General features: G+C 50.5%; 1 protein-coding gene across 1 annotated transcript in view; it reads right to left on the reverse strand.

Moving 5' to 3' along the window:
* Positions 1-2,059: 2,059 nt before the first annotated feature.
* The window catches only part of ARHGAP10 (Rho GTPase activating protein 10), a 369,765-nt gene continuing 357,091 nt past the window's right edge, over positions 2,060-14,733 (reverse strand). The window contains exons 21-23 of the mRNA XM_040251356.1: positions 9,350-9,502; positions 7,943-8,034; positions 2,060-2,755 (exon numbers count right to left, since the gene is read on the reverse strand). Of these exons, the coding sequence (XP_040107290.1) occupies positions 2,667-2,755; positions 7,943-8,034; positions 9,350-9,502 (334 nt within the window). The 3' untranslated portion in view covers positions 2,060-2,666. The remainder of the gene's footprint in view (positions 2,756-7,942; positions 8,035-9,349; positions 9,503-14,733) is intronic.

Genomic DNA, 14,733 nt, shown 5'->3' on the forward strand with positions numbered 1-14,733 from the left:
ACACTCCAGCTCCCCGCTGGCGTAACCCTGTTCTTCCTGGAACAGCCAGAGAGGAGTCTGCAGGGCTGGGGGAGCCCGTGCAGCCAGCGCTGTCCTGAGGCTTCACTACTGTTACACTGTCATCCTACAGCGCACAGACGCCCCGACAACAGAGATGCGAGTGACTCTCACATCAGTTAACATCAATACGGGGAGCAGCAGTGAGCAGATGGTGGCCCATGGCAATGGGGGCTGGAAGCACGTGACTCCATCAGTACCAGGACTAGCATTGCCCGCTGAGCATACACTATCACTTCAACCCCAAATCTTGGAGTATCCTTGGCTTTTGAGGAGGCAGGAACAGAATCAGAGTCTATTTAATTTGCCCTAAACCACACAGGTAGCCAGTGTGTGTGCTAAGTCACTTCAGTCGTGTCTGACTCTTTGCGACTCTAAGGACTCCAGCCCACCAGACTCCTCTGTCCATGGGGATTCTCCAGCAAGAATACTAGAGTGTGTTGCCATGCCCTCCTCCAGGGGATCTTCCCGCCGCAGGGATCAAGCCCACGTCTGTTTCTTTACCACTAGTGCCATCTGGAAAGCCCAGCCCGGTAGCCAGAACTTACAGCAATTTCCATGAGCAAGAAGTGGTGATAAATATACTTTGGGAGCTAACAACAGCTTGGGGGCAACATCAGTGAGCAAAGGCATCCAGTCTCAACTCGGTAGGTCCTCTGTCCACTGCCGATGGGTGGACTCCAGTGAAGAACACAGCTAGGAAATCGCTCCAGTGCTCAGCTGAGTCCACTTACCCTGACTGCCCACGAGCTTGCGCTTTCCCACAGAAATGGGGACGTTTGCTCCCAGCCACGCTTCTCTTCTGTACCTCTAACCAGCAGGCAGGAGCAGGAAGGGAGAACTCAAAACAGGCGCCACCCCCACCCTCTTGCCAGCCTGGCCCGCAGCCCCAGGGCCAGGCATTGTCTGGGGCCCTGGGGCCCTGGGGCCCTGGGCCCCTGGCAGCCCCAATACTCTCCACTAGGCCCACAGTTCAGCATTTTCAATTATATTGCACTAATGGCAACACACTCCAGTATTTCTTCCTGGATGACCCCATGGACAGAAGAGCCTGGCGGGCTACAGTCCGTGAGGTTGCCGAGAGTCAGACATGACTGAGCGACTTAACACATTGGTCAGAAAATGGATACTTCTCAATGGGCCTGTCTCTCTACACACACCTGACCCCAAACTTGACACCTTACACGGTCCAGGGAGGCGAGCTCCAAACTGATAACCAGTACGCTGGGATCATCTCACCTGGGGAAGAGGGTGCCAGACACATCCTTCCAGGGACAATCTGAGGGGAGAACTCTAACAGACCAGGAAGCCTCTGTGGAAAAAGAGAGATGCCGGGCCCCCCAAGCAGACCCTGGAGCAGGGCTGGCTTCACAGTCCTGAGGCCCCTACAAATGAGCTGCACACTCCAGGGACTCCAGGTCGGGGCAGAGAGGTCCGCTCTTCCCAGAGAGGTTGGTTTAGGCTGTGCCTGGGAGTCAGAGGCTGGGAAGACCTCGGAAGCATTACTTGGAGCACCCTGTGTGCAGGGATGAGGCAGAAGTTCCTCCAAGCAGGGTCTGGGTCCATATAGCCCAGACAGCCCTATAGCCCAGCTTAATCCAGATGGACAGGTGGGCACTGCAGTCTGGAAAAGAGGAAATGGGATTGGGAGGGGGAGGCTGGGGGTCGTGATACAGGGCTGTACACAGAAGCTCATCAGGAGTTTGCCCTCACACACACAGCTCTGGGGAAAGTGCCCCAGCTCCACCCTGTTCGGGCTCCCCCATGGCCCTCTGAGGTAGCTGGAGGGGACCCGCCAGGATCTCACCTGTCAGAGAGGGGACCCCTGTCCCCAGAAACACGCCCCATTCCAAAGCAGCCAGGCCCTCGGTTAATCCATCCTACCTGTGAGCGTGTGCATGCCAACACCAGGGGAGAGTGCAAGCCCACCCACCAGCCACACCAGGAAATGTTACAGAGCAAGTGAGTTCCACCACCTCTTCCCCACGTGAGGACACAAATCCCATAGTAAATTAGATTTTATTTCACGTACAGAAAACTCGGGGTGAAAAGGGGATGTCGGGCAAACAGCACACCGGTGAGCAGCACAGAGAAGCTTGTCGTGAGCCCGCAGGCGCCCTAAGTCAGCGAGCGTGGGTCCCCGGGGAGGGCGGCCGTGCGTCCAGGCAGGAGCCTTGGTCTGCTGCCCTGGGAGCAGAGGCCAGCACAGCCTGTGCCGGCCTGCTGCCACCCCTCAATGACACCAGCGTTCAGGGCACATCTTGCAGCACAGTTCCCTTCCAGGTGTGAGGGGAGGTGTCCCGTGACGGGGCCGCCAGTGGGGCAGGTGGGCCAGTAGAAGGTCATCCCCGCCCCTTGCTCTGGAGACCAGATAATTTAAAACCACAGGTCCCAAGGCATGCCAGATGCAGAGTCTCTCCTGTGCATCTGGACAGCCTTCTCCGGCTGCTCAGATTCGCACCGCCCAACACGGTTCTCCCCCCGCCTCGAGCCGTCTGTCCCCGCTCCCCGCCCTGGAGTGTCCAGGCGGCCGTGGGTGCCGCCCGGGCGGTGGACGGGGCTCGCCGCTCCCAGGAAGGTGCTCTGGGGCCAGGGTCTGCGGCCGGGCGCTACAGCAGCTTGACGTAATTCTGTGGAATCAGCCCCCTCTTGCCATTCAAAGTCCCTTCCAGCCAGCCAGGTTCCCTTGAGGTTTGCACTGCAAAGGAAGAGACATCACTCGTTACCAAAACGCCCCAGGTACTTGCCACCAGTGAACTCCCTGCCCCACAGTGTGTCAACCAAACCCAGCAGGGGCCTCTCCCCGGTCGTCTGGTTACAAGTCTGCACGAGAGTTATCTACAGGGGGCCCCCTCCCACCAGTCACCCCAGCCTCCACACCTCCTCCCTACGGCAGCCTCCTAACCCAAACCACGGTGCACCAGGGAGCTCAGTGAACTTTCCAGAACACCCGGCTGATCACAGCACAACTCTCCACGTTCCGAAGGAACAAACCCAAGCTTCATGGCACCCGGCCCGGCCACCTCCCCACCCGCCCCAACTCTGCCCACAGCAGGTCACCCGCAGGGAATGGCCCAGAGAAACCCCCAAGTGAGTCTCTAGGCCTCTGCATGGGCAGTGCTTTCCGCTGACGTCTAAATTTCCCCCACCTCTTCATGGGGCATTCTTCCTCTTCAGAGACCCCCAGACCCCCTCTCCTCTGGGGAGTCTTCCTCGGCCATTCTCAGCAGTCACCAGGCCTCACCAGCATCATCTGGGTACCCCGTCTGACTGGCACCTGTGTGGGGCATCCCGGAGGGCAGGGGGAGGCCTTCCACACCTGAGCCAGCGTCGGGCGACTCCAGGCCCCACAAAGAGCCATAACGATATGCAGGACAACCACCACAGGCTGGACAGCACAGGGTCTAAGGCTCATCACCAGGGTCTGGAAGCATCTGGTCCCCCCACAGCCATGGGGCGATCCCAGCTCAGGCCAGACCAGGAGCAGACATGGACCCATGTCCACAGAAGGAAGGGGAGGTGTGTCCCGGCCCAGCAGACCAGGTCAGGAACTGGCCAAGCACAGAAGCCGTGACCACAAGCCATCAGAAGGTGGCTGCTGTAGCTGAAACCCAGCACACACAGACATGTGGCCAACACACAACAGCTTCATGCGATAATACTTCTCACTATGTTCAATGCACTTTTTTTTAATGCACGGTTTCCTATTTTTCAATGGTGACTGCAACTCAGCAAATGGAGTTATAACCCACTCCTGCGTAGCCAGCCACAGTCTGAGCTTTACATGGCTGGCCCTCTGCTCTCACTCCCATTTATGCCTGGACAACCTTCAGATATTGGCACCCCACCCGCCCTCCAAGACCACTCTCAATGCTTCAGACCAGGTCAGAGTCCTCATAAATAACCCCTACATGTGCCTTGTGTGTGTGTGTGTGTGCATGCATGCACGTGTACATGTGTGTATTGGGAGGGAGGCCGGGTGTCTCATGAGAACATCATCTGTCCTGAGACCTTACACACACAGCGCCCACTATGGGATATGGGAGGCACCGCCCCAGAATAACAGCTTAAGCATTAGGCATCTCAACACTTCATGGCAAATAGATGGGAAGAAAGTGGAAGCAGTGACAGATTTTATTTTCTTGGGCTCCAAAATCACTGCAGACAGTGACCACAGCTGTGAAATTAAAAGATGCTTGCTCCTTGGAAGGAAAGCTATGACAAACCTAGACAGCACATTAAAAAGCAAAGACATCACTTTGACGATTAAAGTCCATACAGTCAAAGCTATGGTTTTCCCAGCAGTCATGCACAGATGTGAGAGGTGGATCATAAAGAAGGCTGAGCACCGAATAATTGATGTTTTCGTACCATGGTGCTGAAGAAGTCTCTTGAGAGTCCCTTGGACTGCAAGATCAAATCAGTCCATCCTAAAGGAAATCAACCCTGAATATTCATTGGAAGGACTGATACCGAAGTTGAAGCTCCAAGACTTTAGCCACCTGATGCAAAAGACGACTCACTGGAAAAGACCCCAGTGCTGGGAAAGACTGAGGGCAGGAGAAGAGGGCAGCGGAGGATGAGATGGTTAGAGAGCATCACCAACTCAACGGACATGAATTTAAGCAAACCCCGGGAGATAGTGAAGGACAGAGGAGACTAGCATGCTGCAGGCCATGAGGTCATGAAGAGTGGGACATGACTTAGCGACTGAACAGCAAAGACCAAGGGTCTTCCACTGTCTGTGACCTTTAAGAACCTCCTTAAGAAACAGTCAGTCTGGGGACATGGGTTCTGAACACGGTCCCCATGTGTATTTGCTGCTGCAAAAGGAGGGGGCAGAGCTGCAAGGCATGGACTTCACATCAAATGAGGCGAGTATGCTCGTGGAGAGGGAGGGTGTCAACACACCAGTAAGCACCTCTGGGGTAGATGGCCTGGGGGAAGGCCTGAGGGACGCCCAATACTCCCTGGGTGCCCCAGTCAGCCATCCAGACCACCATCACAGACCCCCCAGTCTGAGGGCTCTGTGTCTTGGCTCAAACTGGAGCCGGGTCCACAGGGCACCAAGCGAAGCTCTGCGGTCAGCAGCAGCCTCCTCAGATGTCTGTGCTGCACTCGTGGCCCCAAATGCTGCCTTAACACACCACCACCCGTGAGAATATCCTTGTGGATCAGGATGGAGGACCTGAGGCAGAGAGAACTTAAGGAGCTTGTCCAGGTCACACAGAAAGTGGAAAAGCCAACTGACCTCGGGCAGGTAAGTGCAGGGTTGACAATCCTTAGCTCTCTGCTCTCAATCACTCTCCTGTTCCCAAAACACACTGAGATGCATGTGTGTGTGCACATCTGTGTGTACATGTATACATGGATGTGTTTGTGTACACACACACACAAAGAGAAAGAGACACACACACCTGTGCACACACTATCTTTCTTAGAAGGACTCCCACAAGCCACCGAGGGACTTTAGAAGTGGAGGTCTTCAATCTCCTGCATCAGACGTCTGCTGACCTTTCCCTAGTATCATCCATGCTGGCAGAACTAGATTTGACTGAAATTCTGACTCCCCCTTCCTATATCTTTGTGCCGAGAGGAGGAGTTTCTGGACCAAGTGTGGTCTGAAGTCCTGGCCAGCAGTGGGTTTAAGGTGAGCACCTGACCTCATTCTGGCTATTGAGACATGAGAACAGATAACGCAGGAAGGAAGTTGGGAGAGGTTTTCTCATAGTTAAAACACAGAACACAAGGATGAGGCACACCCTTTCTGCTGTGGCTGAGCGTAGCCATGACACCCAGAACTGGGGCAGCCTTCCCACCCCCGCTGGGGAAGCAGCCAGGCCCCCCTGTATTCAGGCTGAGATGGACACACTGTGGGCTCTGGTGACACCCTTGGGGCTGTGGTTAAGCTGCCCTGGAGCTCCCCACCTGCAGACTTCTTACTGCATGAGGGTATCCATCTTCATGACTGCTTCCACTAGGTCTATTGGTTTTTGTTACCTGCAGCCAAAGGCATCCTAAGAGATACATCTTCCACCAACGTAAACATCACATAAACCATGCTGTGTTCAGGGGTTCCCAAACAAATCTAATCACACAGCGTCAGAAGCGGTCCAGTGGTTAAGCCGCCATGATTCCACGGCAGGGGGAGTGGGTTCAATCCCTGGTGAGGAACTGAGATTCCACATGCTGCACATGTTGTTGCTGACTCACCAAGTGTCTGACTTTTTGCAACCGCATGGACTGTAGCCTGCCAGGCTCTTCTGTCCATGGAATTCTCCAAGCAAGAATACTAGAGTGGGTCACCATTTCCTTCTCCAGGGGATCTTTCCAACCCAGGGATGGAACCCACATCTCCTGCACTGCAGGCAGATTCTTTACTATCCGAGTCCCTGGGAAACTCCATGCCATACATGCAGCTGCTGCTAACTCACTTCAGTCATGTCCGACTCTGTGCGACCCCACAGATGGCAGCCCACCAGCCTCCCCCATCCCTGGGATTCTCCAGGCAAGAACACTGGAGTGGGTTGCCATTTCCTTCTCCAATGCATGAAAGTGAAAAGCGAAAGTGAGGTCGCTTAGTCATGTCCGACTCTTCACGACCCCAGGGACTGCAGCCCACCAGGCTCCTCCATCCATGGGATTTTCCAGGCAAGAGTACTGGACTAGGGTGCCATTGCCTTCTCTGATGCCATGCATGAAGGTACAGCAAAAAAAAAAAAAAAGAATTCATCTTCATTTCTTAAATGACATGTTTCAATGCTCTCAGCTCTCCCTTCTGCTCTATGGGTGCCAATATGCGACAGGCCTGGAGCAGCGCAGCTAACCGACCACCGTCTCCTGGCAAAACCGTGTGCCACGTATGTTGCAGCGGCAAAAGCTTCTACTCTTAAGAACGAAATTTCTCCACGGAGTTTAATTCTGTCACACGTGGGGTTTTCTGTTGCTGTTTGTTTGCTGACACTGTCAGCAGTCTCTGGCTCTCCAGAGTACGTATCCCACAGATAACAGAAATCTCCTCTAAATGAGGCAGCTTGCTTTCTAAAACACAATCGTCGGCCCATGCCACATCACTGACAATATAGCACCAGGCGCTGTGTTGATACACTCCATATATTCCAAACATGCTGGCTAATCAACCATTCCATTCCAAGCATCAAAGGTTCTCACTGCTTCCCCAGAACTCTTTTGGGCAGCCACACCCCCACACAGCATCGCTGTTTCCATAGCAACCAATGAGTTTCATAATGAGGAGGACTGGGAAGGAAGAAATCAAGGGGGAGGGAAGAGATACTCATGGAACCTCAGGAGGAATTTGTGAAATCTGAAACCGGGCACAGCTCCTAAAATGCTTACGTGTGACTATTAAACACACAAATAAAATCTATACCCTGGTTTCAATATGCAAAGTCAATACCCACATCAAGAGATTCAGACACAATTCCAATGAGCAAAAATCATGTCAAGCCTCAGAATGTAAGGGAACGATAAACCAAAATCGGCTGACAACAGCACCTGCCTGTAACTCAGGGCTGACAAACGAAGCATTTAAGAGAGCTGGGGACTCTGGGAGGAAAACAGGGGTGCAAATTAGAAACATTTTTTGATTTCACATTGCACCAGCTTCTCTACATCCGGACAAAAATGTCCTGAATGAAAGACCTTGAGAGTTACAAAGTTTGGAGAAAAACCAAGATTAAAGCAGAAGTGGGCAGGCACAGGCCCTGGTGTTCAGTTCCCGGGAGCCACGTGGGCTGGCCCTCGCCCATCCAAAGCAACAAGCTCCTGACAACCCCACAGCCAGGGACTGCCTGCCTGCTCTGGGCTGCAGACCCTCTGTGAGGGCAGAAGGCAACCTCCCGCAAAGCTCCCACGGGACACTTACCATCCTCAAAAATCGCTCCAATTTCGAAGGACAATTCCGAGCTGTGTTCTGCTTCACAGGGGTACACCGCCCGGGCCTTCCGACTGATGATGCTGAGGAGGGAACACGTGAGACACACAGATTGAAGCGTGAGAAACCTCACCTCTCCCCCACCCACATTTCCCAAATCTGATTTCTATGACACCCGCGCAGCAGTGCCTTCCAAAAGAGAGATTAGCGGGAAAGTGAACATCGGGCGAAACCATAGTGCCTGACAAGTAACCGACGAGTTTCAAATTCAGATCTTCCTTTTAGGGAGCCTCTCTGAAAAGCTTACCCTGAACCTCTTCACCTAATTCTCCTCTGCACTCAGTGGGATGCCCTTTCTCATTCAGTGTTACTAGAACCATGGGGCGTGTTTATTTCAGTTTATTAAGGAAAAGCACCAGTGTCTTGAGACAGGGGCGAGTCAGTTAAGGGCAGAGGCACACAGATACTCAGTGGCTCCAGCCATGAGCCGAGGACACAATCCTCCACTGACAGTCTGTTTCCACGCCCCCGCCGGAAACGGCTTGTTGTTCTCAACTGGGTCTTCTATATTTGACCCCCTCACTCTCGCCCCCAAAAGGCACATCAGGCGCAACTTCTCTCTGCTTGTCAAAACATCCTGTGTGTTCTCGTGGGAAAAGAACCCAGTGGGGAAGGATGGAAACCAGGCTGCCAGCCAGTTGTGCACCAGGGCAGAAGGCAGCATCCCATCTCTCAGCAGGAGGGGAGGCCACTGATGGGGATAGCCAGTCTGCTGGCCCAGAAGATGGGCTTTGCTAAAGCACTCTGGCCTCTGCATCACTAGCGCACCAGAGGGCCATATTAATTACAGTTTCCAGTGCCCCATTTATACCTGATGCAAACAGCTGACTCATTGGAAAAGTCCCTGATGCTGGGAAAGATGGAAGGCAGGAGAAGAAGGGGATGACAAAGGATGAGAAGGTTGGATGGCATCACCGACTCAATGAGCATGAATTTGAGCAAGCTCCAAGAGACAGTAGAGGACAGGGAAGCCTGGGATGCTGCAAGTCCATGAGGTTGCAAAGAGTCAGACACACGACTGAGCTACTGAACAACATTTCCTTCTGGAAAACAAAGTATGTGTGCTTTCTATTTATGTATAAGGAGTTCTTCCAAAAAATATGGTTTCATAAATGCACGATCAGAACCAGAAAGGGTAGATTCAAGCAGGTCTCACATAAGGCAAATTTCTCGCAAGAATGTACTTGCTCTTGAACCTTTAAGATAAGGTTATAAATGTCCACAGAGTCCAGGAGACGGGAAGCCTTTTCCATGCGGGGAGCACTAGAACCCGCTCAGGTTGATCAAGCCCCTCTGCGCGCCACCACAATATTCTACATCACACTGAAAACCACATACCTTTCAGGTGGCTTGTCCACTACAGCGGCAGGAAGAGAGAGGGGGAACGGTGACAGCTTGGGTGAAGGAGGTGTAACAGCTGGGCTGCAGCTCGGTGTGGTTGGAGACTGAGGGTTAAGCCACTGGACTGTGGATGATCGGGCCTGGCTTGGGCTAAGGGTGGAAGTTTGAAGAATAGAATTAATAGTATAAAGGCCACAGGACACCAAATACATGACGCTCCATTCCTCAGCAGCTAGGATGAGAGCTTCTTTCTCTCTCCGGATGATCCAAAGGGACAGAATCCTCCCCACACCCTCCCCGGTCTGTAGCCCCAAGAGCCACATCTCAGAACTAGAGATGTCTTACTGCACTTCTCCAGGTTTGTGGAGAAGATCTAGTCTTGTCCAACCTAGCACCATATTGATTCACTAATTAGAACACCAGAATCCAACAGCCAAAACAAATCGCTTGGACTTGCGAAGTATTCGTGTTTTCTGCTTAGAAGGAAAGTCACAAGAATCTATAGGTAAGCCCGTGACCTATACCTCTAAAAATTCAACAGTGGCCTTTTCATGTCTAAAGTTCTTTCACCTGGTCCTATACATGTGGAAACTCAGAACAAAATGCCACTGGGAATTGAGATTCCTTTAGAGTAGACAAAAATCAAGCATTTAAGGAAGAAACCAGGGAATAGCAAACCCCTGGTAACCTGAACATTCCCTAGTATTTGCCAATTCTGAAAATAAGTTAATGTAAACAGATCAGTAAACAGACTCATGGAGGGGCCTCTAGACATCGAGAGTTCAATAAATATATGTGGATCTGAAGTAAATTATTCTTCAGTGGTCTCAAAACTGGAGGCTTGAGACTATGGTCAACAAAGCTTGCTTTAAAAGTAATGCGCTGAAAGCTGCTCATTTCATTCAGGGACATTTTCAACACATGGGTATTCAGCGCGGCTACACCCAGATGCTCTTCACCTCAATTTCACCCTCTTTGGCTAAAACCAGTTTCGACAAGCAGCTTCTGTCCTTCCACGTCCCAGAGCCTTCTCTTTGATTCCTCTTGTAGACGAGAATGCACCTCACGTTCTGTCCATCTTTTCTGCAAAAGCTCCCAGGCTGTTCCTTTCTGTACCCTCTCGATGTAAACAGGAGGCAACCCCATTCTTCCTGCTCGTGGCTATGTTGCTGCTGTGCTCTCCTAGCCGAGCCCCCAGCCCCATGCTTCCCAGTCAGCGAGCTCCATCAGCCAACCAGGTAAGACCCAGTCTACCCCATCTGCCTCCCCCAAGAACTGGTGCACTCCCCCACCTGCCCTCCAGCAGCTACCCCAGCAGCCTGGCCATTCTGCCCACGGTCTGGCCCCACGACGTTCCCCTCCGCCCCACTGTCTCTCCCGCTCCTCTGCCTGTTCCAATCTAGCCCGTCCCCCCGCTCAGCTCCAGCTGCCACCCGCCACCCGCCCCATGCCCCACCAACTACTTCTCCTCTGGCCTAAGTCACAGAACTTCTCTACAGGCCCATCACACCAATAAACAGGAGGGGAGATGAGCATGGGTCGTTCTGTGATGGTTTCAGGGATTTCTTCAGCCTCTGGATAACAGCAGGTTCATAATCCTTTCTGTAGATTGCATAAAGCCAGGCAGAGTGCTCGGCACGGGAAGTCGTCAAGCCACATCTGGAAATTCAATCCAGATGTTCTAACACTATCCCTGGCTTTTATCCACCGAGTACCTGAAATGTTGCATGACTGACCTCATAGGCTTTTAGTACAGAAAAGGTTCCTATCCTCTTCATCAGAAGAAAAAAAAAAAAAAAAAGGGAGGGATGCACGTTTTAAAAACTTTATACTTTGGGGGTCTTCCCCAGCAGTCCGGTGGTTAAGACTCCACCCTGCCAATGCAGGGGTCAGGGAGCTAAGATGCCCATGCAGCACAGCCAAAAGATTGCAAGCTATTCTTTGAACAACTTCTTTACAATCCCCCTATCCAGCCATTCATTTGGAAGTCATCAATTCTATTTCATACCAAGCTATAAATATATACCATTCTATAAATCCCAAAGGGGTCCGTATATCCAACAGCAAAAGTCACTCCATTCTTCAGCAGAAAAGGAACCTTTAATGGTGTCTTACTAATCAGGAAAGGACAGCGGGAGTGAAGCGCTGACAGAGAATTTAAGACCACACTTAGCCAAACAATTGCCATTTTATCTCCCAGCAATCACTCAAGGTGCTCGGGGGTGGCGGCGGCAGAGAATTAAGTGTACTACCCCACCCCCATCAACTCTTCCTGGTCATAAATAGTCAAGCGGTAAAATGATGGCCATCCATCCGCTGACAGGGAGGACAGTCACGAGATGAAGACAGAGTAACAATGTGTATATTTATAAGGCTCTTTCAAAGTGAAAGTCATAAATTTTATAGCTATTATCTATTTCATCCTCATTTTTTTTTTAAGAAAACTGTTTTGTTTTCTTGTAAAGGGAAAATACACCTTCTAGAAAGTGAAAGAATTGTTGGATTAGCAGATGCAGAAGGCAAGGGCATATCCCTAGCTTGTCTTCTCCAACTTGTCCAGAGTCAAGCCCTCAATGAGCCTTTTTTGCTTCTTGGTCTGTTCTCTGTGATTTTTCTGCTATCTATCAACACAGAGATGTGCTGGCAATCCCGCACTCAATGATTCATAAAGGGAGCCTTCCAGACTTCCCACTGAAACCTAAACTTCATCTGTGTGCTGTATGTTCAGTAGCTAAGTCGCGTCTGACTTTCTGTGACCCCAAGGGTTGCCATTTCCTCCTCCAGGGGATCTTCCCGACCCCGGGATCGAAGCCCCATCTGTGTCTCCTGCATTGGCAGGGGGATTCTTTACGACTAGCGCCACCTGGGAAGTCCTTCTTTATGTGAGTCCCTGGGTTTCTCCACATCTCAGAAGCCTCAGCTCAGGACTTCTCTGTGGGCGCGAACTTTACAGGCTGGGGTATTTGTGAGAGATCAGAAGACACAAGTCTGGGAACAGCCTCCACTGGAGGGAGGTAGCATTGTCGTATGGAGAAATAAAGTCCTGTGAGACCGGCCCAGCAAAACAAAGTTCGGGAAATAGCGAGTGGTCTCAAGGATACAAGAAACCTTCCACTGGCTTTCCTGCTGGGAAGGAGCCAGGACGAGGCAGGAAGCAGTTACATAAATATACTCAAGACTGAAGACCTGACTTCTCACCTCAGCTAGCAGAGGCTAGAACATGCTTCACAGGTGTCTCCAAAACAATCTTCCCCAATTTTTTTTTTAAGACAAGAAATAGTAAACGTGAGCTTTTTTATATAAACCATTCCCTACTTTTCAGGGACTTCCCGGGTGGCTCAGATGGTAAAGCGTCTGCCTACAATGCAGGAGACCCAGGTTCAATCCCTGGGTAAGGAAGATCCCCTGGAAAAGGAAATGGCAACCCACTTCAGTACTCTCCCCTGGAAAATCCCATGAACAGAGGAGCGTGGTAGGCTACAGTCCATGGGGTCACAAAGAGTCAGACATGACTGAGTGACTTCACTTTCACTACTTTTCAGAATTTGGGTTTGGTTTTGTTTTGGCAATAAGCATCAAAAAATATTTTTAAGTATTTAAATCTTTAAATATAATACTTATATTTCTCAAAAAGCAGTAAAGTATTACTTTAGTACATTATGGACCAGGGGATTTTTGCAGAAACAAACACCTATGGCATTAGTATGTCTCCAGTCGATAATGTGTTAAGAAAGAATGTCTGATATTCTCTTTCTCTTCTTTGACTTAAACATTTTAGAGGAACCCTAGGCATTTGGGGCAGGGTGGTCCTGGCAGCTCAGTAATGAATCTGCCTGCAATGCAGGAAAACCAGGCTTAATCCCTGGGTTGGGAAGATCCCCTGGAGAAGGGAATGGCAACCCACTCCAGTACTCTTGCCTGGAGAATTCCATGGACAGAGGAGCCCCACAGACTATACAGTCCATGCAGTGGCAAAGAGTTGGACATGACTGAAGCGACTAACACTTTCACTTTGACTTCAAGCACTTGGGAAAGGGTACCCATAGCAAAGGTCTAGCAGTTTTTCTCAGCCAGCGCTCTAGGAGAGAAGGTAGCCCTAAGGCACCCATGTACCTAATGAATGACGTCTCTCCTGCATGTCCGGAAGTGCTCTAGCTACGTACATGTTGGGAGACAGTTCTACCTGAATCTCTGCTGTTTATGCACTTCTAGTGAGCAGAGGCTGGGTTATCTTTTCAAAGGTGTTTATGGAACATACAGCCTTGGAAGATAAAGTTTGTGTCTTCTCCTGGAGTGAAGAACAGGCTTTACCACCATCATTCCAGAGCTCTGGATTCTTTCTTGTAGCACTCCACAGGCAGGTGTTATCTGGCCCACAGGGCATCACCCTATGAGAAATGTGACTCAAAGGAATCCTCTGAGGGCTGCTATATCTGTGTTGAATACAGTCTTTTAACTCTGACCAGGAGTCCCATGTCCTGTGCCAGCATTCTCAGAATCATGGCGGGCCAATGTGGGAGCTTGCAAAGCAGAGTCAAATTTCCAGTGTCACAGTTCTTCATGCCAGCATCCCTGAGGGCACTGAGAAAATACTCAGGTCATTTCTTATCGTCTGTGGTTCACAGGAGAACTCCGGCTAAAAATGTCCTCAGGTGAAAGATCAAAGCTGATAGCTGATCCAAGAATAAAAAATACTAACATAATAAAACAAATATGCTAGAATATAATGAAATATTTTGAATGTTCTCTCTTTTCACTTCCCAAAGTTTCAGCACTTAAAAAAAAAAAAACTATTTAATTCCTTCCTCCTGCTACCCCTTTAACTACGGATTTTTGATGAACAAGACTGAAGTGATCATAAACCGCTGATTTTATTGAGTAAGAAGCCACTGACCAATTATGAAAGAGTACCTCAAGTGCCCTGTTTCCTGAAAGCCAAGTTGTGGTCTGCAAAAACGGGAGGCAGAAGTCAACTCTTCCTGAAAAGCTCAGAAACCACATTTACCAAAAGAGAAATAAATTACAGAGAAAGATGAATGTGCGTCTCTGCTCTCTTCCCAACTTCTCACACAAAACTGAAAGCGTGGTGACTCTTCTCCATTTTCAGGGCAGAAGAGCCAACCTTCTTTTGAGGAGGCATGTTTCCTTCTCAGAGAAAAGGAAGAAATGGAAACAAAAGGGTTTCACCAAAAAACCCAGAGGTTTCCCCTGCTAACTTAGAAACATGCTGGAAAACTTTCTGATAGTGAAAGACGACAGAGATGTCTCCTGCTTTGGGGAGGCGAAAGGAGTAGGGAATGGAAGTCACGTTTGTGAAAGTGATAAGAAAATTCTATCCAGCAACAAAAATCAACATCTTTGCTTTGGCAAAACAGGTATGT

The sequence above is a fragment of the Oryx dammah genome, unplaced genomic scaffold (genome assembly GCF_014754425.2).
Source record: "Oryx dammah isolate SB20612 unplaced genomic scaffold, SCBI_Odam_1.1 HiC_scaffold_12, whole genome shotgun sequence".
In the NCBI taxonomy this organism is placed as follows: Eukaryota; Metazoa; Chordata; class Mammalia; order Artiodactyla; family Bovidae; genus Oryx; species Oryx dammah.